Source organism: Argopecten irradians, chromosome 1 (assembly GCF_041381155.1).
Source record: "Argopecten irradians isolate NY chromosome 1, Ai_NY, whole genome shotgun sequence".
Classification (NCBI taxonomy): Eukaryota; Metazoa; Mollusca; class Bivalvia; order Pectinida; family Pectinidae; genus Argopecten; species Argopecten irradians.
In genome coordinates this window covers 32,910,664-32,934,647 of record NC_091134.1, presented here as the reverse complement: position 1 = coordinate 32,934,647, position 23,984 = coordinate 32,910,664, and the positions used below count along the sequence as shown (strand labels likewise).

Here is a 23,984-nt window from a genome sequence, read left to right as displayed (position 1 = left end):
AGGCTCTCTACTGCTAGAGTAAGAGATATGACTATGTTTTCAGTACTTTCCAATCAAACTTGCTGAATGACCATTAATACATGGAGCCTCAGTCTGTACAAACCCTAGTCAGCTACTCACATCTCAGTACCTAATCAATGAGTTGCCGGGGTCTCGATGACTCACCCATACTGAAGAGCAGTATATTGAATTTTGGATATTGAACTTTCGACAAGCTGACTACGGCACCTGTCCACCGACTGTTAGCAGTGTACATATATACCAGTGTATAGTAGATAGAGAATGCACCTGAGATCTATGCCAATCCGACACGCCAACATTGCATGTTTGCACTCTCTAACTTGCGGTGAAATAAACCATGATGCTCTCTGTCAGAGACGTGTTTGATGATCTCATCAGTTTAGACAGCAAATAAAGACTTTTAAGTAATGCAACATCCAGGTATAATGAAGTATGCAAACATAACTTATATATTATTAGAAATAATGAAACAAATGAAATGAAAATAAATGAATCTAACAGAATTGCCGACATCATATCTACTATATTCTGTCATGTATACTGTAGCATGTGAACATGCAATAATTTTTTAGGTTTACAGCAGCTTCCCTATGGTTTAATCTTGATGGATGTATACATATTATATCATCTGCAGTAGAACATATGATATAAAACATTAGGTACACCGAAACAGAACATCGAAATACATAAAACATTCGGAATAAAACTCTTCAAACTTAGCTTTGTGACAAAGCACATATGGCAGATAATTAAGCTGTCAAGTCTGGTATACAAATATTTGCCAGAACAGTAAAATAAATGTAATATTACATGTACTGTAGACTTCTTATATTTCTTTAAACGTACAATGTATAATTAGTTCTCTTTTATATAAATAAGTAAAAATCTACTACTACTTAGTAAAAACACATTTATTAAATATACATGTACATTAATTTATACATAAATCTGACTCTAAAACTATTAAAGTATAATTATGAATCCGAATTTACTATTAGGGGATCAAGGGGACATAACTGTTATAAAAGACTTTAGATTGGATCCTAATGCAAAAAGGTGAGCCTGAAAGCTCTTAACTTACATAACTTATGTAGTTCCAATATGCTTTATTGTGTATTAATAACTATAACTTAAAGCTTCAATCAATAAGCCTAAAGTTGGATTCTAAGTTATGTTAGTGAATTTTATTTATAAAATGAATCATGTGGCCTAAATGCAGCCATTTCAACTTGAACTAAAAAAAGAAACATTGATCATTCCTATCATGAAATTCTATGTACATAAGATGTAGGATGCACATGAATGTAGTTTCATCCCCAAGTCTAATTAATTATTTTTGAGGACTTTCAAAAAAAGTTTTGTATTTTACCTTGAGATGAATAACAATTGCTTTTAAACAGTATTATTTGTGAATTTAAATGTGAATTGTTTTTCTTCAAAATTGATTAATATATATATGGCATCTTCCTAATGACATAAATTTTGCTTATAACTTAATTATATATATATACAAGGGACATTTCAAATCTGTCATTTGGACATCAGGAAAGGACAGGAATTTTATACACAAAGTGAATATTGGAATGTTAATAACACATGTAATAATTCAATGCCTTATTCAAAATCATTACTACATATTGCGGGAAAAGGATGTAGTATGCTGCATGAATAAATAATGTCTCTCCTCATGTGTTTTATGGTATTGTAATCACTGATGATCGGAGTATAATTTGTGAATTTGGGGAAATAATACTGTAGGAACTTTTGGTTCATCTGATGAGTGTATTAATGTTAAAGATTACAAATTGGTGTTCGAAAACATTTTGGTGAATTGGCATTTTAGACCCAATGCAACCTTAAGAATCTCTGCATAATTCACAATGACTGTTAAATAAATAAAATGCAATGTACAAGTAAAATATAAAAGATCCTTATAAACCAAAACACAACAAAGTTGATTTCTTCTTCTTTTGTCATGTCATCTTTTTTCTTTTGTCATCATTTAATTTTGTGATTACAAAAAAAATCAATCAAACGATAAAGTGTAAGGAAGCATTTGATAGAAAAGAAATACCTGGTATCAAGTTTTAACCTGTTAATCATCATTAAAGATGCTCCACCACCGACAGAGCATAAATGATATTAATCACTTGAACAATAATTGGTGTTTAATCGTGTATATATATGTCTAATTAACACAAAAAAATAATATAAAATAATTTATTTTGCCCTTAGCACATGCGCAATCAGTACTTAATTCCATGTAGGTTATAGTGCCACAATTTTTTTTCGGGATGCAATTAATTATTTTTTGTAACTTTAACTTGAAGTAAAATTAGAAGCTCAAACTTTTCAATGGTGATAATGGTGTAAAGTAAGTAACTTTGGTAACTGAAGAAAAATACTAAATTGTCTGCTCGTGTTTTTGATAGTGAAAAAAATATCATTTGTCAGCGGTGGAACATCTTTAAATGATAAGCTGAAAATGGTTCTGTAACATATATCAGAAACATATATACATATATATATTTCTGCATATATACATGATTTAATGCATAATATTGTAGTTTTAGAATTGAATGTCAATCAAAACTTCACCGACATTCTCGTGTAAATTAATAAAAGCTTTTTATAGAATAGGCGAAAAGTTTCCTTTACTATATTACATTACAATATATTACATGGGAACCAATGTATAACAGACACCTGTTTCCTCGTCATGACATCTGGAATTCTGCCGGATGTGTATAGTAATTCGACAGTTGGGTGATTAAATTAAAGACAACCTTATGAGTTTATGTGCAAGTGTTTTATCTAACAACAAATCGAGGACACCGGTGTAAAAACGTGATACCGTAGTACTACAAACATTATACATTACCTATGGAAACTAAGTCAGTCTGCTACAAACTGAAACTTCGGTTGTCCCAGATGATAGATGTTTCGTCTGCTGTTTTAGACTAACGGCCCAATCTTGAGGTCAAAACGGGTTCAGCGAGTACACAGTTAAGACATGGTAAAATACGTTGCCTAAAAAAGTCCTAGATTTCCATTTTAAACGCATCAATACATATATATAAATATGAGGTCATTAGCTAAACTTTACCACATGAAGTCATTATCAACCAATCAGAACGAAAGAGGAAGTAGGGAAGTCAGTTATTAAAAATTGCAGAATAGTTTAAACGAAACGCATTTTTATGATATCGTCTGCTACGATTATAAAATCCAAGTCACCGAACATGGTAAATTAAAACAATGCTATCTTAACATATAAGATGAGTTTTGTGTCTTTTTGTGATCATTTCAATTTTGTTGTTGATGCTGTTATTTCTATTTTCTTTGCGACTGTGTTTATCAAGACTTTTACGGTCGAACTTTTATTCCGTAAAATTGTCAACTACAGGAACTCTTCAGCTTTGGAGGATGCAAAGTAGCGGTAAACACAAAACACCGAGGCGTACACATAAGGAAATGTCTCGGCAAATATGCAACGTAACACGCGAAAGAAATCAACACACGATTCATAAATCGTAATGTCCTAATTTAGAAGCTGACTCAAGCTCCCTACAACAGCAAGTATGGAGATGCTATGTCATATGTTCCCACTTGTATCATCGTGGCTTCAAACGTCAACGCAAGATTTCGATGGTGAAAGGAACACAGGCAAAAATAAAGACTTTAATGAAATTATACAACATACTCGAAATCATTCACCACACTCAGTCCTCATTGGCAAAGGAAATATGTGAGATATTTTGCTTTTGGTGGAATATCATAACCCCAATTAAAACGGTCCCACTAATATGAATTTAAGGAAAAGCCTCAGAAGAGCGAAGCTACATATTAAAAATGTAAATATAGTTAGGATTATAACCTCAGATTGAGATTAAAACTGTTTAAACTTGTAGTCCGATCATTGATTTTTAGTAAATGCTATTCTTCAATACTTGTGTCTAGCAGTCGTCATATACAGGTTAGAAAGAAATATTCAACTAGATTATTTCAATTTTTTTCGACCTTGTTTCTCTCCAATGCGGAAAACTTTGCAACATGCCATGTATCAAAAATGTGCGGGAATATGTGGGGTCATCTTTAGCACCAAGCCTCCTGACGTCAGGGCTGACGGTGCAGTGCGCTTGACAACACACAGACAGTACATAATTTTGACCAGTACATTTATTATGTCGTTCTTATCCTTGTGTAGTTATTTAAAACTACTTAAAGTAATTTCATGTATCCTGGTGATACGTTTTGCCTACAGAAAAAAATAAAATCTTTTCGTGCTGATAACAAGAATTAAAACATGGCTGCCTGCATGGAGGCGCAAGACTTTTCCCGCGGGACATGATTTCAGAGTCCAAGGGGTACTGGAATGTATTGGATTCTATATGCTCACACACGTGTTATGGTTAGTAGAGCTTCGCCGCGCAGCTCTCTGCGCTCTTATAAACGATCCCATTACAAACGATGTTAAAACGACAATTTGTTCCGTCATAGGCTTTGATTTTATATGCATTCACACACAAACATATGTATATCTGCTAAAAGTGAGGCCAATTCGAATGGGGCCATTACTGCAGTGGGGCCGTTTTAACTGTACTCCAGAAGTTAAAATCTCATTTAAATCTTTGATGAAATAGAATATGTTGTCCTTTTTGTAAGATGTAACTTGTTAGCTGTGGCATAAGGCCAGGTACTCCCATAATATGACAGTCGATTGGACAGCCGTTTTCTTATAGGACATTGTTTTGTTGACTGTCAACACGATGTAATGTTTCAAAAGTGTCTAACAGTCGAGCCCAGGTGGCCTAATGGTTAAGGCGATGTAATATTCTGTCACCATGTCATCTGGTGTTATCAAAATATCAAGGCTGCTTTAAATCACATCTTTCATCTCTTACATAACCATGGCACAACTATCCAATAAAATATATTGACATTTTCTTTATTTTGATAAAGTAGGCCTATCACTATATAGCTACTGTTGTAGTGGAAAAGATGTCCCCTTCTGACTGGAAAGGTCAGAAGGTGATATCTTTTCCTTATTTAAAAGTAGCTATATATGTACATGTAGACATGTGGTTGGCAAATTTGTAACCCTATGTGGGTAGATGCCAGGTACTGACCGACAACCAGAGACATATTGATAATTTAATGATTAGAGAAATTTGCAACTCCATCAATTTCATGATCTGCTGGCAGATCTAGAGTTATCCTACTCAGTCTACCCCAACAACGTTAGAGGTATAGCATGATGATACACACATCACAGTCAGCAAACTAGCTTCAATGATAAATTGGCTGATTAAATTCAATTTTAGTGTACTGGGGATACAATTTATGTATTTATTCTGAGTACATATATATTTGTTGATCCAAACATTAGTTTAAAACATGTTGACCAAAAATTGACAAGGTATCTGTCTAACTGTCCAAGACTGATATATATTAGGGCCAGATCTATAGTGCCTTAGTGCATTGTATAGACTTAGTAGTAGCGGTCTAGAGATTTTTTGAAAAATTCATGACATGTCGTCAACACAGGAAATAGGCTTTTGTCCCCATAGTTCCTTACAGTATTCATATCGGATCACATTTTGATTATATGTCTTTTTAGAGACATCATCAGCCTGCTATTCCAGGGAGCTGTATCCTGTGGAGCAAAGGATTTGTCTGTGGTGTTCATCTGTCCTCATCCACTGGATAAAATTCCTAATGCTGTCCACGGAATGCCAAAACCCGAGGCAAAGATTCTCCAACATGTTCTCTTTCTGTAAGACATATAAGTCATTGTCAACAAGATTTCATACAACATTCTACATTTGAAAAATATATGGCACAGAAAGTCTGTATTCCTCAGTAATGGTGTATGTGATAAAAGTTTCTTAAGCACTTAAGTGAGATAAAAGATATGCCAATTACTTCATAGAGTAACTTTATCTTGATAGTTCAAATATACATATAGGTATTCAGGGATGGCAGTTAGACCCATGGCATTTTATTGTATCCAAATGCTAGATTCTTTGTAATTGTAAACAATCCAGTAAGTGTTGTACTATTTCCATATGTAAGGAAATATAGGCAAATTGATATACTTCTGGTATAAAAACTAATCAGCATTATCTAGATTGTTTCAAAAACAAGCATCTTTTAAGCTGTTTTATATAGGTATAGCAAGCCTCTGTTGAAATATCATTCATGTCTGAATCCTCATGATCAGATGTCATAAAACAATGAAAGTATCTTTACTGTGATGTCATGAAGTTTGCGGCAAGAATGGCTTTGGTATCAAAGTGACATGATTTTAGAACACAAAGTTAATACTGTTGATTTAGTCAACCTGTTTACATTACAGATACCTGAAGACCGTTGGGGAGTTGGTGAACTACTGCGCCTCTATCCACACTCGATCAGTGTTACCAGACGTGATAATAGTGGACAACCTTAACCATTATGTAGGACAAGTAAGTTGTCTATTATGTGTAACAGACATTATTTGTTTTTTCTTCTATATATTTTCCTCTACATTTTATTCCTGTTTCCTGCTGCTTGCTAACATAAATCATACATGTACTCAGTACTTTTGTTGATTAAATTAACGTCCTTAACAGCCAGGGTCATTTAAGGGTAGCTTTCCTTGTTTGCAGTGTGTTGCAAATGTTAGGTAAATGTTGGTGGTATATTTTTTCTTCTTCAGTACCCTTAATGTGTAGAAATAAGTAACAGTATCAACCTAAGAATTCTATTCATTAAAGGAAAGGGAAGGCCTTTTTGTAAAAGAGTAGAATAATATGCCAAAATATGTCCTCCATATAATCTACGTGTACATAGTACACTATAAATACTGAGGTAAGGGGCATAACTCTTAAATAGTTTACTAGAATGTGGATGAAAAACCTGCTGATGATCACAGCATTGGTGCAAGATGTAAAAATTGTATGTATATACTATAATATAAACTATAATTTATTAGTAGCCATTTTCACATTTTAATTTTAATCACGATGTCACATCAATGGATGCTGGTTTTTTTGTTGTTTGTTTTTTAGGAAAGTAAAGGGGAACATGGCCTGGCTAAACTCTGTGCTCTTCTGCTTGATACTGTGACATTCATTCAATCTAAAAAGTAAGTACTGTATTGTCATTAAGTTTATGTAGAACATGGGCATATTTTACCCTTCCCAGCTTCTAAAAAAACAGTACTGAGATCAATGTTACCTACTGAATATTCCAAGAGCAGGTGTAAGTCCTTTTCCTAAAGCAACTTCTTCACAATCTGATTAGTCAGGGCATTATTGACTTGGGTGCTCTAGACTTTGTTCTAGATTTAGAGAATTTTTTCAGTTAATTTCAGCAGTAATTTTGTTATATTGTAACAACAAATTCATGCCTTTTCAGATTCTATGTAGATATATATTACCATTCACCATGACATATTTTGCAGTGAAAGACAACATTGTCAGCTTGTTATGGGTTGTCAAGAATGCCATGATATACAGCAATCTGTCCTACAGAGATTTAGGTTGATACCAGTACATATTGAAGGTAAGTCTTCAATGGTAGGTTTGTATGATGGCTGGACCGCGGCCTTTCAAACGGTAGCTGGTCAGGGGCCTCTCACATGGTGGCTGGTCAGGGATCTCCCACATGGTTGCTGATCAGGGCCTTCTCTCATAGTGACTGGTCAAGGGCCTCTCACATTGTAGCTGGTCAGGGCCTTCTCACATAGTGACTGATCAGGGCCCTCACATGATTGCTGGTCAGGGGCCTCTCACCTGGTGACTGGTCAGGGCCCACACACATGGTGGCTGGTCAGGGCCCTCTCACATGGTGGCTGGTCAGGGCCCTCCCAGGTGATTGCTGGTCAAAGGCCTCTCACATAGTGGGTGGTCGAGGCTTCCCACATGTATCTAGTCAGGGCCCTCTTACATGATGGCTGACCAGAGCACTCTCACATGTTGGCTGGTCAGGGCCCTCGCACATGGTTGCTGGTCAGTGCCCTCACACATAGTAGCTGGACAGGGCTCTCGCACATGGTAGATGGTCAGGACCGTTCCACATGGTGGCTGATCAGGGCCCTCACTCATGATGGCCGATCAGGGCCCTCCTATATGATAGCTGATCAGGACCCTCTCACATGGTAGCTGGTCAAGGCCCTCCCACATGGTGGCTGGTCAGGACCCTCCAACATGGTGGCTGATCAGTGCCCTCCCACAAGTTGGCTGATCAGGGCCCTCTCACATGGTGGCTTTTCAGGATCCTCTCACATGATGACTGGTCAGGGCCCTCTCACATAGCGGCTGGCCAGGGGCCACTCACATGGTAGCTGGTCAGGGACGTATCACATAGTGGCTGGCCAGGGGCCCCTCACATGGCAGCTGGTCAGGGATGTATCACATAGTGGCTGGTCAGTAAGTGTCTGAAAGTGATTGTGAATTTTCCATAGACAATCGGTCTACAGAGAAAGAAAATTCTATGGCCCCAACCATTTTTTTGTAGACCCGTTCAACTATCACAACATGCATTATTAGATGAATGGACCGTAATACTTCTAAGGTTTTTTTAACTTTTGCAACAAAAACCTATGGGAATTGCTAAATTTACAGATTTTTCACAGAATAACAGAATTTTTGATATGTCAAAATTACATAGCCAATAGAGCCAACATAATCAGATTCCACATAGACTGACCAGATTTTCTATAGCCTCGGGCCATCGGGTAACCTTTACTCATGAACACTGGGTCAGGGCCCTCACACATGGTGGTTGGACAACGCCCTCAAACATGGTGGCTGATCAGGGCCCTCTCACATATGGCTGGTCAGGACCCTCTCACATGGTGGCTGGTTAGGGATGTATCACATGGTGGCTGGTCAGGGCCCTCACACACAGTGGCTTGACAGGTGCCATCACACATGGTTGCTGGACAGGGCCCATACACATGGTGGCCGGTCAGGGCCCTCCCACATGGTGGCTGATCAGGGCCTTCTCACATGATCAGGACCCTCTCACATGGTGGCTGGTCAGGGGCCCCTCACATGGTAGCTGGTCAGGGATGTATCACATGGTGGCTGGTTAGGGCCCACACACACGGTGGCTTGACAGGTGCCATCACACATGGTTGCTGGACAGGGCCCACACACATGGTGGCTGATCAGGGCCATCTCACATGGTGGCTGATCAGGGCCCTCTCACATGGTGGCTGGTCAGGACCCTCTCACATGGTGGCTGGTCAGGGATGTATCGCATGGTGGCTGGTCAGGGCCCTCACACACAGTGGCTTGACAGGTGCCATCACACATGGTTGCTGGACAGGGCCCTCCCACATGGTGGCTGATCAGGGCCTTCTCACATGATCAGGACCCTTTCACATGGTGGCTGGTCAGGGGCCCCTCACATGGTAGCTGGTCAGGGATGTATCACATGGTGGCTGGTTAGGGACCTCACACACGATGGCTTGACAGGTGCCATCACACATGGTTGCTGGACAGGGCCCTCACACATGGTGGCTGATCAGGGCCATCTCACATGGTGGCTGATCAGGGCCCTCTCACATGGTGGCTGGTCAGGACCCTCTCACATGGTAGCTGGTCAGGGATGTATCACATGGTGGCTGGTCAGGGCCCTCACACACAGTGGCTTGACAGGTGCCATCACACATGGTTGCTGGACAGGGCCCTCACACATGGTGGCTGATCAGGGCCATCTCACATGGTGGCTGATCAGGGCCCTCTCACATGGTGGCTGGTCAGGACCCTCTCACATGGTGGGGGCCCATACACATGGTGGCCGGTCAGGGCCCTCCCACATGGTGGCTGATCAGGGCCTTCTCACATGATCAGGACCCTCTCACATGGTTGCTGGTCAGGGGCCCCTCACATGGTAGCTGGTCAGGGATGTATCACATGGTGGCTGGTTAGGGCCCTCACACACGGTGGCTTGACAGGTGCCATCACACTTGGTTGCTGGAGAGGGCCCTCACACATGGTGGCTTAGTCCGCTTCCGGTTTCATTTTTAAAAAACCACGTGTAGTTGAAAGATAAACAAAATGGTAGCCAGTTAGAGTTTTTATAGTGAAATCATGGTCAACATACACGACATGCTGTCAAATATTCAAATTGAACACGACTATTGCTGGTACCGCATCACTTTCGTGATATTCACACTGCATATACATGTAGCATATACACAGTTGAATTTTGTTTATCTTTCAACTACACGTGGTTTTTTTAAAAATAAAACTGGAAGCGAAGTTGATTGGCTGCCGTTTGCTCTACTAAATGTGTATACGGCATCCATTACAAATGTGTGAAATAGAAGGGTCTCAGAAGTATTTCATTGTGCAGAGTTGTTTAATTTCATAAATGGGATGTAACATGGGGGCAGTGGAGTACATAAGATCCCAATATTTAAAACATGGCTATGATGTCATCTTTTGTTGTCCCCAGTACTTTATTTAGACAATTGTTCAAGTACTTGTTCTGTCTGTAGATTAGTACACCTTTCACTGTACATTAGTTTACCTGTAGCTGTAGATTAGTTTCAACTAATCTACAGTTCCAGGTAAACTAATGTACAATGAAAGGTAGAGATTGACACTAAATGCAGCATTGTAAAATTGGACGGATAAATAACAAATGAATGTAATCAAATTCAACATAAATGTAATAGAAAACTTCAATAATACATATTATTACATATTTTCTGTTTTATATATTGATTCGTGGACATCGGCATAAATCCAATCACATCAACCACAACGCATAAAATTACTCCTTGTGTTGAAAATCAAGACTCTTTAGTATTTCGACAGCACAGGCATTCCCCTACAATGATGTTTTAATTTTAGATAGATATGTGTACTTTCTTTCATTGAAAATTGAATGAATGCTTATATTTCCCAAAAAGTTCACTGTTAATTGCGTAATTTCTTGAATATACATACACGTAACACATAAATCCACGTTTCCCAAATTGAATAATTTCGGTATAATTCCTTATCCAAGAATCACACAAAGCCTACTGAACAAATTTGACATTTTAAGCTTTCTTTTCATCACTTTGCCGTTTTCACTGAATTTTAATGTAGTTTCCTTTAGTATCCACTAAATCTTGATATTATGTTTTAGGACCAATCATATTCTTCATTTCATAACGTAGAGCGGTATATTCAAAATTAATGCGTTTCCATGGTAATCCTCCATATGTTGTGATTTTCCGACAAGTTATATCCAAGTGAATGGTCTGCCTCTGCCATAAAGAGCAGTTAAATAAACATATCACAAAATAAACTCTGTTATTGGAAATTTGATAATCATTTTAGATAGTTTGACTTGGTAAAGATCTGATCTGTACTGTCTGCCATGTTGCCTCTTGTACTGCTCCACTCAGAATGAAGAGAACTCAAACTCACAAAAAATTCTCTGGTAATAACATTGGTATGGAATTTCATGAAAAATTCATGCAATGCATGCACGACCAGAGTAGACATATATTACAACAATTACTGTGCTGACATGTTCGGTGTCAAAGATGGTTGAAGGCCTTACCTGTAGCTGTAGATTAGTTACACAATAGCCATAGTTAGCATTGTACATCAGAGTGCCATGTTTTAAGTAAGAGAAACACCTCAAACTGTAGATAAGTCAAGATAATGAACAATGCTCGGCCCTTCGGGCCTCGCATTGTCCATTATCTTGACTAATCTACAGTTTTCGGTGTTTCTCCTATACATAGGTATGTGTATGTTTTCCTGGCATTGCATGGACGATATATTAGAAATATACCGCTGACGTAGCGTAGGCCAAATCTGGCCTATGATTTCACATTTTTAGCTCACCTGGCCCGAAAGGCCGGTGAGCTTATGTCATGGCGCGGCGTCCGTCGTCCGTCCGTCCGTCCGTCCGTCAACATTTCCTTTAAACCGCTACTAGTCATAGAGTTCTGCATGGATTGTAACCAAATTTGGCCATAAACATCCTTGGGGGAAGGGGAACAGAACTTGTATAAAGTTTGGCTCTGAACCCCTGGGGGCAGGAGGAGCGGGGCCCAATAGGGAAAATAAAGGTAAATCCTATAAAACTCTACTTGTCCTAGAGTTCTGCATGGATTGTAACCAAATTTGGCCACAAACATCCTTGGGAGAAGGGGAACAGAACTTGTATAAATTTATGCTCTGACCCCCCGGGGGCGGGGCCCAATAGGGGAAATAGAGGTAAATCCTATAAAACGCTACTTGTCCTAGAGTGCTGCATGGATTGTAACCAAATTTGGCCACAAACATCCTAAGTGGAAGGGGAACAAAACTTGTATAAATTTTGGCTCTGACCCCCTGGGGGCAGGAGGGGCGGGGCCCAATAAGGGAAATAGAGGTAAATCCTATAAATTGCTACTTGTCCTAGAGTTCTGCATGGATTGTAACCAAATTTGACCAGAAACATCCTTGGGGGAAGGGGAACAGAACTTGTATGAATTTTGGCTCTGATCCTCCGGGGGCAAGAGGGGTGGGGCCCAATAGGGGAAATAGAGGTAAATCCTTTAAATCGCTACTTGTCCTAGAGTTCTGCATGGATTGTAACCAAATTTGGCCAGAAACATCTTTGGGGGAAAGAGAAAAGAAAATTGTATAAATTTTGCCTCTGACCCCCTGGGGCCAGGAGGGGCGGGCCCGATATGGGAAATAGAGGTAAATCCTGTAAATCGCTAATAGTCATATATTTCTGCTTGGATTTTAACCAAATTTGGCCCAGAAACATCCTTGGGGTTTACAGAATTTGTATAAATTTTGGCTTTGACCCCCTGGAGCAGAAGGATGGGGCCTAATAGAGGAATTCAGAAAAGAAACCATGAACTTGAATTCAGAACATTCCTAGGCATTACAAACCAGGTGAGCGATACAGGCCCTCTGGGCCTCTTGTTAAGAGGTACCAAGAGCTGACTATATATTAGGCCAAAAAAAAATTTTAAAAAGCCTAATAATATAGGCAGGTTTAGCGGACTAATGGTGGCTGATCAGGGCCCTCTCACATGGTGGCTGGTTAGGGCCCTCCCACATGGTGGCTGGTCAGGGCCCTCACACATGGTGGCTTGACAGGTGCCATCACACATGGCTGCTGGACAGGGCCCTCACACATGGTGGCTGATCAAGGCCCTCTCACATGGTGGCTGGTCAGGGCCCTCACACACAGTGGCTTGACAGGTGCCATCACACATGGTTGCTGGACAGGGCCCTCACACATGGTGGCTGATCAGGGCCCTCTCACATGGTGGCTGGTCAGGGCCCTTCCACATGGTGGTTGATCAGGGCCCTCACACATGGTGGCTGGTCAGGGCCCTCCCACATGGTGGCTGATCAGGGCCCTCTCACATGGTGGCTGGTCAGGGCCCTTCCACATGGTGGCTGATCAGGGCCCTCTCACATGGTGGCTGGTCAGGGCCCTCACACATGGTGGCTGATCAGGGCCCTCTCACGTGGTGGCTGATCAGGGCCCTCTCACATGGTGGCTTGTCAGTGCCCTCCCACATGATGGCTGACCAGAGCCCTTTGCACATGGTGGCTGGTCAGGGCCCTCACACATGGTAGCTTACAATGTTTTATATTCTCCATAGAGCATATATAAAATATTTTCTCGCAACATGCTTGCTTTTTGTCATAAATGTTGGAAGGGAAGTAACTCTTAATTGATAATTGATACATTGTAGTCCTGTCTTGTATTTAGGATCATCCGATTTAAGCCAACGCAAGCTGTCAACAAGAATAGAAAACACAGAGGTCACAGTACAATACCGAATGGCAGAGGGAGTGATATTTCTACAGGATGTTGAACTTATAAAGAGATGACAGTGATGATTCAGTCAGTCTGAAACACAGTTTTGTTGATATATGCACATTGAATTCAATGGTCCTTAAAGTATGTTAATTTTATCACATGGTTACACAGGCTTTGTACTCATTATATGCCTTATTTGATTGGTCACTTGTTCTATATCAAGAAAAATGTTGATATGTTGCAAGACACTGTGTATCAAGCTTAGATCGCGGTGACCTATATAGCCCAATTCCATCAACAACTAAAAGTGTATGGTTCCGGTACCGTAAATACAAGCTGCAATATGCTGCTCTTTTCTATGGCTTCATCACTCGTGAAGAAGAGTTTGAAGCCAGGCATCTATAACAGTACAAATTTATATTGTTCATTGTCCTCTGTTACATATATTTCTGCTTATTATTCTTGCAAAGATCTATTGACACCAGACCAGAACAAGAATCATATTCCCGGACATTTGCCATGTTTTTAAGATCAATAGTGTAATGATTACTATGAAACATGATAAGAGTTCACAACCTATAGGTACCCTCACTAAAATGTATGTAGTATTTAATGTATTGCAATTTTTTTAGGAAATCAAGTTGACCTTTGGTAATATCGGATATCAAATCATCCTATCTTAGATTTCTAAAGTGTCAAAACAAGTGACAGGTTCCTTACCCAAAAAGAGTCTAAATCTAAAAATTGTCTCAAGGGTCAACAGAGTGTTCTGCTTCTCAAATTGTCTGGAATACATGCTAATAATTTGGTTATAACTGGCATCTGTCCACTATCGGTATATGTTTAAGTGGTGTATTTTAAGGAGTTTTAAAACACTTTTAATTTTGAACATATTGTGTTCACAGTAGATAATATTAATTGTTTAAATGATCATGATTTGTGTTTGTGAATATTGAATGATAGCATTTTAAAATGTGTCAGGTGTAACCTGATTAGAGAATGTTCAAAGAAATTGTTATCGTTATGATTTTAAAAGTATTTTTACAAAAATAAACAAAAACACTGTTCATTCATGTTATATTTTTATTTTCTTTGTATACAATTACAATGATCTTGTGTAAACAATACACTAGGTGATATATATACATTAGACAATGACTAGTCTATATAATATATATGTATTGTCGTTATATAATATAGTAAAAAAAAGAACTCAAAATCACTTAAGTGAAATTAAGATTAAAATCAAAAAAAGAAATGCACCAAGAGTCTTGTACATGTATTTAATGTCCAGAGTTATTTAAATGCCTGTTGTAAATATTAAAACATTTTTTTGATAGTACATGGCTCAATAGATGGTATATGATTATATCGGACAATGACTAGTTTAAGTACAGTAAAACCCCTATAACTCAAACAGCAGGGGACCAGGTCAATAGTTCGAGGAATACGGGGTATTCGACTCATCCGAGGTTGGTCACGATCAACAATCAAAATGTACGGTCTCAAACTATGACAAAGAATGCACGACAATGACATTTTAATTACCCTATCTTTCAACATTTTGGATTTCTTTATTTAAAGGCCCATTACCTTTCCGGAGCAAAATATAAAGGTTTCTTAAAAAACATCAATAACATCAGAAAATCCATACCGATGAGCAAAATATAAAGGTTTCCTAAAAAACATCAATAACATCAGAAAATGCATACCGATGACCTAAAATAAGGTTACAACACCAAACATATGCAAGATTTCCTGCGTAATATATGAAAACTTGAGAGTCAATTCGTTGATTTGCCGTCTGGCGCAGTGATAGTCAACTACCGCACAGTATTTAGGACGACGGCGGGAAACATAATATGACCCGCGTTATGAAAATAAACATTTTATTTATTGTAATCAAATCGTTCAGAAGGTGATGATAAATGTTGTATTAACGGTAAGTAAATAATTTTTAAGACTCTACAAAATTATCGATCTTGTTTTACATTCCCTTTTAAAAATTAAAAGCCGTTTCGGAAAGGTAGTGGGCCTTTAAGTGTTTTATTGATAGCAATATCAAGTTGCAAAAAAATGTATAACATAAATTTAGCGTTTGAAAGAGCTATTGAGAAAGCCCTAAATCATTCACAGTAGAGTAAGTGATCGTCATCTAGGTCAATGCAGAATCCATATTGGTCAACAAGGAGTATATTTTCTATTATTTAATTATCATAAATCATTTAAAATATTTACAAAATATATACTCACAATAAAGTTATTAACCAGCATATTTACGGACATAAGAAATGATATTTATAGATGTCTATTTTAGTAAAAGCGTAATGTTGAATTGGGTTACATGTGTTTACGAGTAAAGTTACAAAATACAATTTACGAGATACGGAACGCACTGATAAAATGTACTTTGTAAGAAATGATATTTATAGATGTCTATTTTAGTAAAAGCGTAATGTTGAATTGGGTTACATGTGTTTACGAGTAAAGTTACAAAATACAATTTACGAGATACGGAACGCACTGATAAAATGTACTTTGCATATATCGTTTGATATCGTTTACATCTTTCGATAAATAACATTGTGTTAGCCTGTCGAATGAAACCAACAAAGAAATTTTAGAAAAATAAACTTTTAAAATTAGGTGGACGTCAGCAATATCTTCCGCCTCTTTTGTCATTTCACAATGCATACTTTCTATTAACACAGATCAACCACTTCCGTATTTTCGTATTTACAGCGAAGATTATTACGAGAGAAACATCAATAACTTAATGCCTTTTCTGAAATATTCAAATAAAGTTAGCATCAAACAACTACTTGCGATCGTGTAGGTAGGTAATAATGACACCGTTAATCTCTTAATTACCTAAAGGCTTGACACGCTAACTGTATAAACACAAGATCGTGAGCAATTATCCATGTCGGTCGGTGCAGTCAGGTGTGACACAGGTAAAAAAATCTCAAGGGCTGAACACCTGTTCGACGAATACATGGGTAAATACTATGTATTTGATGAAACGGGGACATAATTCTGTTCGAGGAATAAGGGGTATTCGACGAATAGCTGTTCGAGCTATCCGGGGTTTTGTTACATAGATTATATAGGGAGACAGTCGGGACCATACGACCAGTTCGACGAATAGGGGGTATTCGAGGAATCCGGGTTCGAGTTAGAGGGGTTTTACTGTATATAAGTATTGTCATTCTATGATATAGTATAACTTTCAAAATCAATGAGGTGAAATTAGGAATATTGAAACAAAGAAATACTTCAACAGTCTTTTCCCATAAAGGGAAACCCATTTTCTCAGTTTTGTCTGGAAAAAAAATTCCTTAACACAATGTCCAGTTGAAACTGAATACACATATATAATATATTAATTTGTATATGTTAAATAGAAACAGTAAATAAACAGACTAGCTACTGCTTTAGGAGAGAAAAATACTTGTACTCAACATGACGAAAATTATATTTTCCTTGCTCAAACAATATCAACATCAGATATCAAATATCAGAGTAAACAATAGATGGCATATACAACAAAGGTAAAACATGGCAAGTTACATTTATAGCTAGCTATGACAAAATTAAATACTCACAGGGACTTCACAAATACCTATGACAAAGATCAAATAAATCATACTCTCTAGTAGGTTCTAATACAAAAATCTCTTATTTAACATATTAAATTTCCAGGTGTCTTCAATGATCCATTGTTCTATTATTCCTAAATCTCACTGATACAGACATAAAGAAATTTCTTCAGTCATAGGAATGTGTCAAGCCCTGTGAATATTTTACAGATCAAAAGGCCATAAGAGGTATAACAAAAAAGTCTCTACTTGATCAGAACATGATAAAACAAAACCTTTATACTTTACTGCCCGATTTTTCTCCTAATTATTATCGACTGACCATCAACCAACAATCCATAATAGAAAAAATCTACTCATAAGTATAATATATGTGAAAAAGCACTCTTGTTAGACAAACATGTCCAATAGAAATCAAACCAGTGAATCTTTTTATAAAGATCTTGCAAGTATAAGTTTTAAGTAATTTAGTTTCTTTGAGACGTTCACAATTTGAACAAAATGTGTTTGAAAGCAATCCAGGCTTGAAAATAGATAATATTTCATTAAAATTCTATTACCAATTCCTTATATCAAAATGTGGATGGAATTTGTTTTTAAAGATGACGATGTTCAGTTAAAAAATATCATATCAGAACACGAAGCACCTTATGTTCTCATAGATATACTTGTAATTAGAAACTTTCTATCTTCCCAATAGCTAGTCCTTTCGGTCCTTGTTGAGTTTCCAAATACTGAAGTTTAGGGCCGAAGCAAAGGTCACCCAGGCTAGGTACGGCAACATGAGGTAGGAGGCGGTTTTATTGATGGGATAGAAGGCATACGTGGTGGCAGCAATACCTCCCCACATGAATCCAATTTCAATCATGGCCTGTCAAATAGACAACACATCGTTATCACATGACCACAAAAACATTCTCTTTGAATATCTATCAAGAGTTATCTGTCCTTGTTTGAAGGTATCATTTGTGACACCAATAGTTTGTTTGGGTCATTTTCCCTGAATATTTTTAACATTGCGCTCACAAATAGATGATGTTAGGATCACCTATCCACAGGGGCAGACAGTTCTGTAATAAAGTAAAGTGGAATGCAACAGAAAAAAAACCTTTTTTTTTTTAAACATGTGTTTTGAAAATACTTCGGAAACTAAAAACATCACCTTCATAACATGTACGTGATAATATCTATTTATTAAATTCTCCAAAATGTGAAAGTTGATGACATCAGTGATGACAACCTTATTTCTTTCATACCTACACGTGTAATATTGGCTGGTCCAGGGCAATACACTCATGTCGCCTGAGGCTGTATTGCATGGCTACCCATGCAATAAAGCCTCGTGACGTCACGGCGTCAACAAAATATCTATTTCATCGGTAAAATTTTAACATTTTTTTTTCACAAATATGACTGGTTTTACTATAAAAGATGCAAACAACGGAATTTGTGCTGGAAATATCACGTAATTTTTCACGTAAGGAAAATTGACTTCCAGTCGTGGATTTCTCCGAATTTATTTCAAAATGGCGGGATATTATAGTTGAAAAATTGCAATAAAACTTTGAGGTATGAAAGAAAAATACTCTTTCATAAGTGGATATGAAGGATAGGGATATTCTACCCTCGGATCACAAAATGTTGCAAAACCCTCGGCAAGCCTCGGGTTTACTATACATTTTGTGACCCTCGGGTAGAATATCCCTATCCTTCATATCCACATATGAAAGAGTCTTATATTATTTCGTATCTCTTCTTACCAATCACCTGTTCAGTATAAAAAAAAATTTGGACAACATTTGGAATAATGCATTAGTTGCAGTAATTCAGTTTAGGGAATTACTGTTATAAATGCCTTTAAAAAGATATCTAAATTGTGATTCATTCCTCCATACACCTTTGAACTCTTTTAGTTCTATGGCTGGAGCAGTTCATTCCAAATTCAGAGGTAATGGATGTAAATGCCTACCAAGCCTATCTTATGAGCTCCAAAGAAGATGGGCGTCCATGCCCAGTTGAGAGCCAGCTGTGTTCCATATAAGGTAAGCGGCAAGGCAGCGTCACCGTCAAATCCTCCTCCATCTCTCCACACCAGGTAGGAGGCTGCCCCGATCCCTGTGTACAGTGTAGTCCACACAGGCCCAAACACCCAGTTTGGGGGACGCCATTTAGGAAATTTCAAATGCTTTTTAATGAAAGAAAAACATCCCTTTGATAAATAAACAATGTAGAAATATATAGCAAATACATGTATTCCTTTGATATATAGCCAAAGTAGAAATATATAAAAAAGAATAAAAAATATTCCTTTAATATACCATAGGCCCATGGGTCTAAGTCATTTGCCTATTGGCACAAAATAACCTCAGCTTAGTCATAGTATACAGTAGTAGATCTCTTTTATATTAATATTTGAAGCTGTAAGTTTTCTAAATATTTGATGACTTTAACCTTAAAATTACATACACATCATTCACTTGAACAAGCTTTGTAGCCTTTCATCCCAGCATACTACAGAGCCAATATTAGGTCTAGGCCTTTTAGTCGTTCACAAAAAGTTGATTTTAGGCTATCTGATCCCTGTGACCTTAAATGAAGATCAAGGTCATTTGTACCGGCATGTTACAGGTTCAATATCAGGTCTCTAGGCCTCTTAGTTATTCACAAGAAGATTTTAGCCTATTTGATTCATTTGACTTGAATGAAAGGTCATTCATTTGAACAAACTTAGCAGCCTTTTACCCAGCATATAACAGACCTGTTATCAGGTCTCTAAGCCTCTTAGTTATTCACAAGAAGTTGTTCGAAGATTTAGCCTATTTGACCCCTGTGGCCTTGAATGAAGGTCAAGGTCATCTATTTGAATAAACTTGGTAGCCATTCATCCCAAAATGCTACATGCTAAATATCATTTATACCCTGGGCTTTTCATTTATTGATAAGAATTTGCTTGAATGAAAGTTTATAATACATATGGTGGATAACAACGTAAATAACCTAATAACAGATGTACATGTATATATAATAGGGACATGATTTAGTAAGAGACGCATGTACCAGGTGCATGTATATCACTTAACTTCAACTGAACCTGTACGTACAATTAAGTTTTAAATCAATGCATATGTATAATGTGTCTATTTGAGATTCTATTTGCCTCAGCAAACAATTTTATTTTCCGTGGATGTTTTACCTCAAACCAGGTAGGGATATTGTTTTTGGTCACAAAGCCTCCGAGAATCCCACCAACATGAGGTAGAAGCACTGCCCCAGCTATACGAACGTAATCAGACATCTGAAACATATCAAATGAACAATTTTAATCCACGTTAAATAGAACAAATTAAAGGTGGGTTTCCCCTTTCAGCTCAAAACAAGAGATCCCAGAGTGATCTTGGCGCCCACCTAAGAATGATCTTTGTTTGACAAAGGAAAGAGGGATCTTTTCTCTGCTTTTCAAGCTTTTACTACATATTACTACACATGAAATTTGAGAAAGATCCCTTGACTACTTTCTGAGATATATAACAGTAACAAACTTCAATTATCAAAATCCAAGATGGCTACCTGTCTGCCATCTTGTTCACCGATCGGTCCTAAAATGCAATATGCACAACTAGGGCCCTAAAGGAACCTGTACATGAAATTTTAGAAGAATTCTTTTGGTACTTTTTGAAAAATAGCGGTAACAAACTTTAAACTATCAAAATCCAAGATGGCGGCCTGTCGGTCATCTTATTAACCGATTGGTCCCAATATGCAATATGCACAACTAGGCCCCTAGGGGAACGTACATGTGAAATTTGAGAAAGATCCCTTCAGTACATTCTGAGAAATAGCGGAAAAACTTCAATTGTCAAAATCCAAGATGGCGTCCTGTTGGCTACCTGTCAGCCATCTTGTTCACCGATCGGTCCTAAAATGCAATATGCACAACTAGACCCCTAGAAGAACCTGCACATACAATTTGAGACTACAATTGAGACAGATCCCTTCAGTACATTCTTAGACATAGCGGAAAAAAACTTCAATTGTCAAAATCCAAGATGGCGTCCTGTTGGCAATCTTGTTCACCGATCAGAACCAAAATGCAATTTGCATTACCAGGGACCTAGGGGAACCTGCAAATGAAATTTGAGACTAATCCCTTCAGTACTTTCTAAGAAATAGTGGTAACAAGCTTCAACTATCAAAATCAAAGATGGCGTCCTGTTGGCCATCTTGTTCACCGATCTGTCCGAAAATGCAATATGCACAACTAGACCCCTAGGGGAACCTGCACAAGTAATTTGGGACAGATCCCTTCAGTACTTTCTGAGAAATAGCTGTAACAAACTTCAATTGTCAAAATCCAAGATGGCAGCCTGTCGGCCATCTTGTTCATCGATCTGTCCCAAAATGCAATACGCACAACTAGGGCCCTAAGGGAAACTGTACAAAAAATTTGAGAAGAATTCTTTTGAAACTTTTTGAGAAATAGCATTAACAAACTTTAAACTATCAAAATCCAAGATGGCGGCCTGTCGGCCATCTTGTTAACCGATTGGTCCCAAAATGTACTATGTACAACTAGGCCCCTAGGGAAACTTACATGTGAAATTTGAGAAAGATCCCTTCATTACTTTCTGAGAAATAGCGGTAACAAGAATTGTTAACGGACGGAAGGACGGACGAACGGACGGACGGACGACGTACCACGGACAAAAAAATCGATTTGAATAGCCCACCATCAAAATAGGGTAGGTGACTATAAAAAGAATTTATTCAGAAATTTTTCTACAACATTATCTTTACAAGCCAGTTAGTTTATAATTCTTTAGCATGATTTTTAAATTCTTGTTGTCAAAATCAACCTATTTTTAGTTCAATAATATGTCTGTGCAAAACTGAAAAGATAAATAAAACAATTAGAAGGAATCTGCTTTAATACAATGAATGCATGGTTGTATGGAATTTGCATTCCCTGTCAATATTCTTACACTGTGTTTGTAATATTTATATAAAAACATTTAGTGAGAAAGTTGTTACAACTGTATTTTACTTTACAACAGCAGAACCTGCCTTGTAGCCAATATATAGATAAGAGAGTAAATTATTGATTGCAACGAAGTGTTTGTGTATAAATAAGTGATATCCACAAATTAAATTGAGCTGTCATATGAATCCACATATAGCCCTGGCAATTGAACAAACTCAGGACAGTAATACATAGCTTTGAAAAACACTTTTAAAACTGTGGTCTTTCTGTGTTATTGAGGCTTCAAGTTTACATTTCGACTCATGACAATTGTTCTAGGATCAACAACAATTAAATAAGGACAGTTAAAAAAGGAGAAAACGCAACTATTATTTTTTCCCCCCAAACAAAGTAAGGGACTCATTATTGTAATTTGCCCGCTGTTCATATTCTATGATTTAGTTTTATTTTATGTCCTATTAATAATGGACAATGTAATCTATGCAGGAGTTCCCTTTGAAAAACCACAGTCAGTACTTTTAACTTACTGACGAATTGATATTCATTTTCAAACCAAATGACTGTTAGATACAATGTAATGTTTCAAAAGTGTCTCGTTGTGCTATACTTTTGCAGTACCTCTAACATTGTTGGAGTAGGTCAAAAGTACCATTCATGCAACTCGCTGTCAAACATTGGTTTTGAACCTGCTACCCTGAAGTGGAGGGTTGTGGTACAAAGTATGTTGAATTCAAATCACCATGAAGACACCCTTAACTTATTTACCCCTACAGACACATATCAACTCTTCTATAAATAAAGCTAAAACAGTTAATTATAAAATTTCAGGCGTGAATGAATGGAGTGACCACAATTTATACTGTTATAGGCAATGCAAAATATTGTACTCGTTTCCGGTTACAACACAATTAAGCACACAGTATTTAGCCTATTACTATATGTTCAACACGAGAAACAGTTGTGGTAGAAAGGTTTATATCACAAAACTGTAGATCGTCGATTACGCTGTTCATAAATGTTGCATACTATGCAAGTTAATATTTTTGTATTTGGACGGGCACCTGCCGGTGAAGTTCCGGTCCGTCTATGTACTTTTTTCACTTCAAATAACGGAATGACAACGCCAATGTGCCATTCAAAGAAATTAAACAATGTTGAATAACACCTTAAATGTGTCTTTATAAGGTGACATTTCCATTTACCTTCTCTGCGAATACTTCAAAAATTGACCGCAGGCTTCCTTGTAGTTGCGTAAGTTGCCTTTGCACCGACTCAATACTCTCTAAAGAAAAGGAAAACTGTTTTGATTTTCAGCAGATGCACACAATAATGGAATAACATGTAATCAAACTCAAATCATTTAGAAAAACACCTACAATATATCATTACTTTTCATATTTTGTTGAAAATCAATATTATTTATTCTCAAGTGATTTTAGCTTGACCTTTGACCTCCACAACGGAAGTGTAAGAATCCAAAATGGCCACCCAACCAAGTTCACCACCACCAGCAACACCTAGAAAGAAGGAAGACTCTTTTTTGGATAAAATTGGCACATTGGGAAGGAAGAAGAAGGCAAAGGAAGGTAAAAGGCTTATATTTCTGTGCGATT

The 23,984-nt window shown here is 37.6% G+C and overlaps 4 protein-coding genes across 5 annotated transcripts in view; 2 read left to right on the top strand and 2 right to left on the bottom strand.

The window, feature by feature from the left end:
- The window catches only part of LOC138324745 (uncharacterized), a 123,928-nt gene extending 120,797 nt beyond the window's left edge, over positions 1-3,131 (bottom strand). Inside the window, exon 1 of the mRNA XM_069269864.1 lies at positions 2,903-3,131. The gene's annotated coding sequence lies outside the window, so the exon portion shown is untranslated. The remainder of the gene's footprint in view (positions 1-2,902) is intronic.
- A 308-nt stretch (positions 3,132-3,439) lies between these two features.
- On the top strand, positions 3,440-15,460 carry LOC138324785 (uncharacterized). Its single transcript, XM_069269932.1, has 6 exons — positions 3,440-3,769; positions 5,642-5,797; positions 6,380-6,488; positions 7,074-7,150; positions 7,469-7,569; positions 13,744-15,460. The coding sequence occupies exons 1-6, from the start codon at positions 3,603-3,605 to the stop codon at positions 13,863-13,865; spliced, it is 732 nt and encodes a 243-aa protein (XP_069126033.1). The 5' UTR covers positions 3,440-3,602; the 3' UTR covers positions 13,866-15,460.
- A 753-nt stretch (positions 15,461-16,213) lies between these two features.
- Positions 16,214-23,712, bottom strand: LOC138324792 (translocator protein-like). 2 transcript variants are annotated; one of them, XM_069269953.1, is made up of 4 exons: positions 23,574-23,712; positions 20,587-20,688; positions 19,363-19,578; positions 16,214-18,264 (listed from the first exon to the last, which is right to left on the bottom strand). In XM_069269953.1, the coding sequence occupies exons 2-4, from the start codon at positions 20,686-20,688 to the stop codon at positions 18,094-18,096; spliced, it is 489 nt and encodes a 162-aa protein (XP_069126054.1). In that variant the 5' UTR covers positions 23,574-23,712; the 3' UTR covers positions 16,214-18,093. The 2 variants fall into 2 exon arrangements, with proteins under 2 accessions (XP_069126054.1, XP_069126046.1); XM_069269945.1 differs by lacking the exon at positions 23,574-23,712 and having other exon boundaries at positions 20,587-20,697.
- Positions 23,713-23,807: 95 nt separating this feature from the next.
- The window catches only part of LOC138324777 (beta-parvin-like), a 73,889-nt gene continuing 73,712 nt past the window's right edge, over positions 23,808-23,984 (top strand). The window contains exon 1 of the mRNA XM_069269919.1: positions 23,808-23,957. Coding sequence (XP_069126020.1) covers positions 23,852-23,957 — 106 coding nt within the window. The 5' untranslated portion in view covers positions 23,808-23,851. The remainder of the gene's footprint in view (positions 23,958-23,984) is intronic.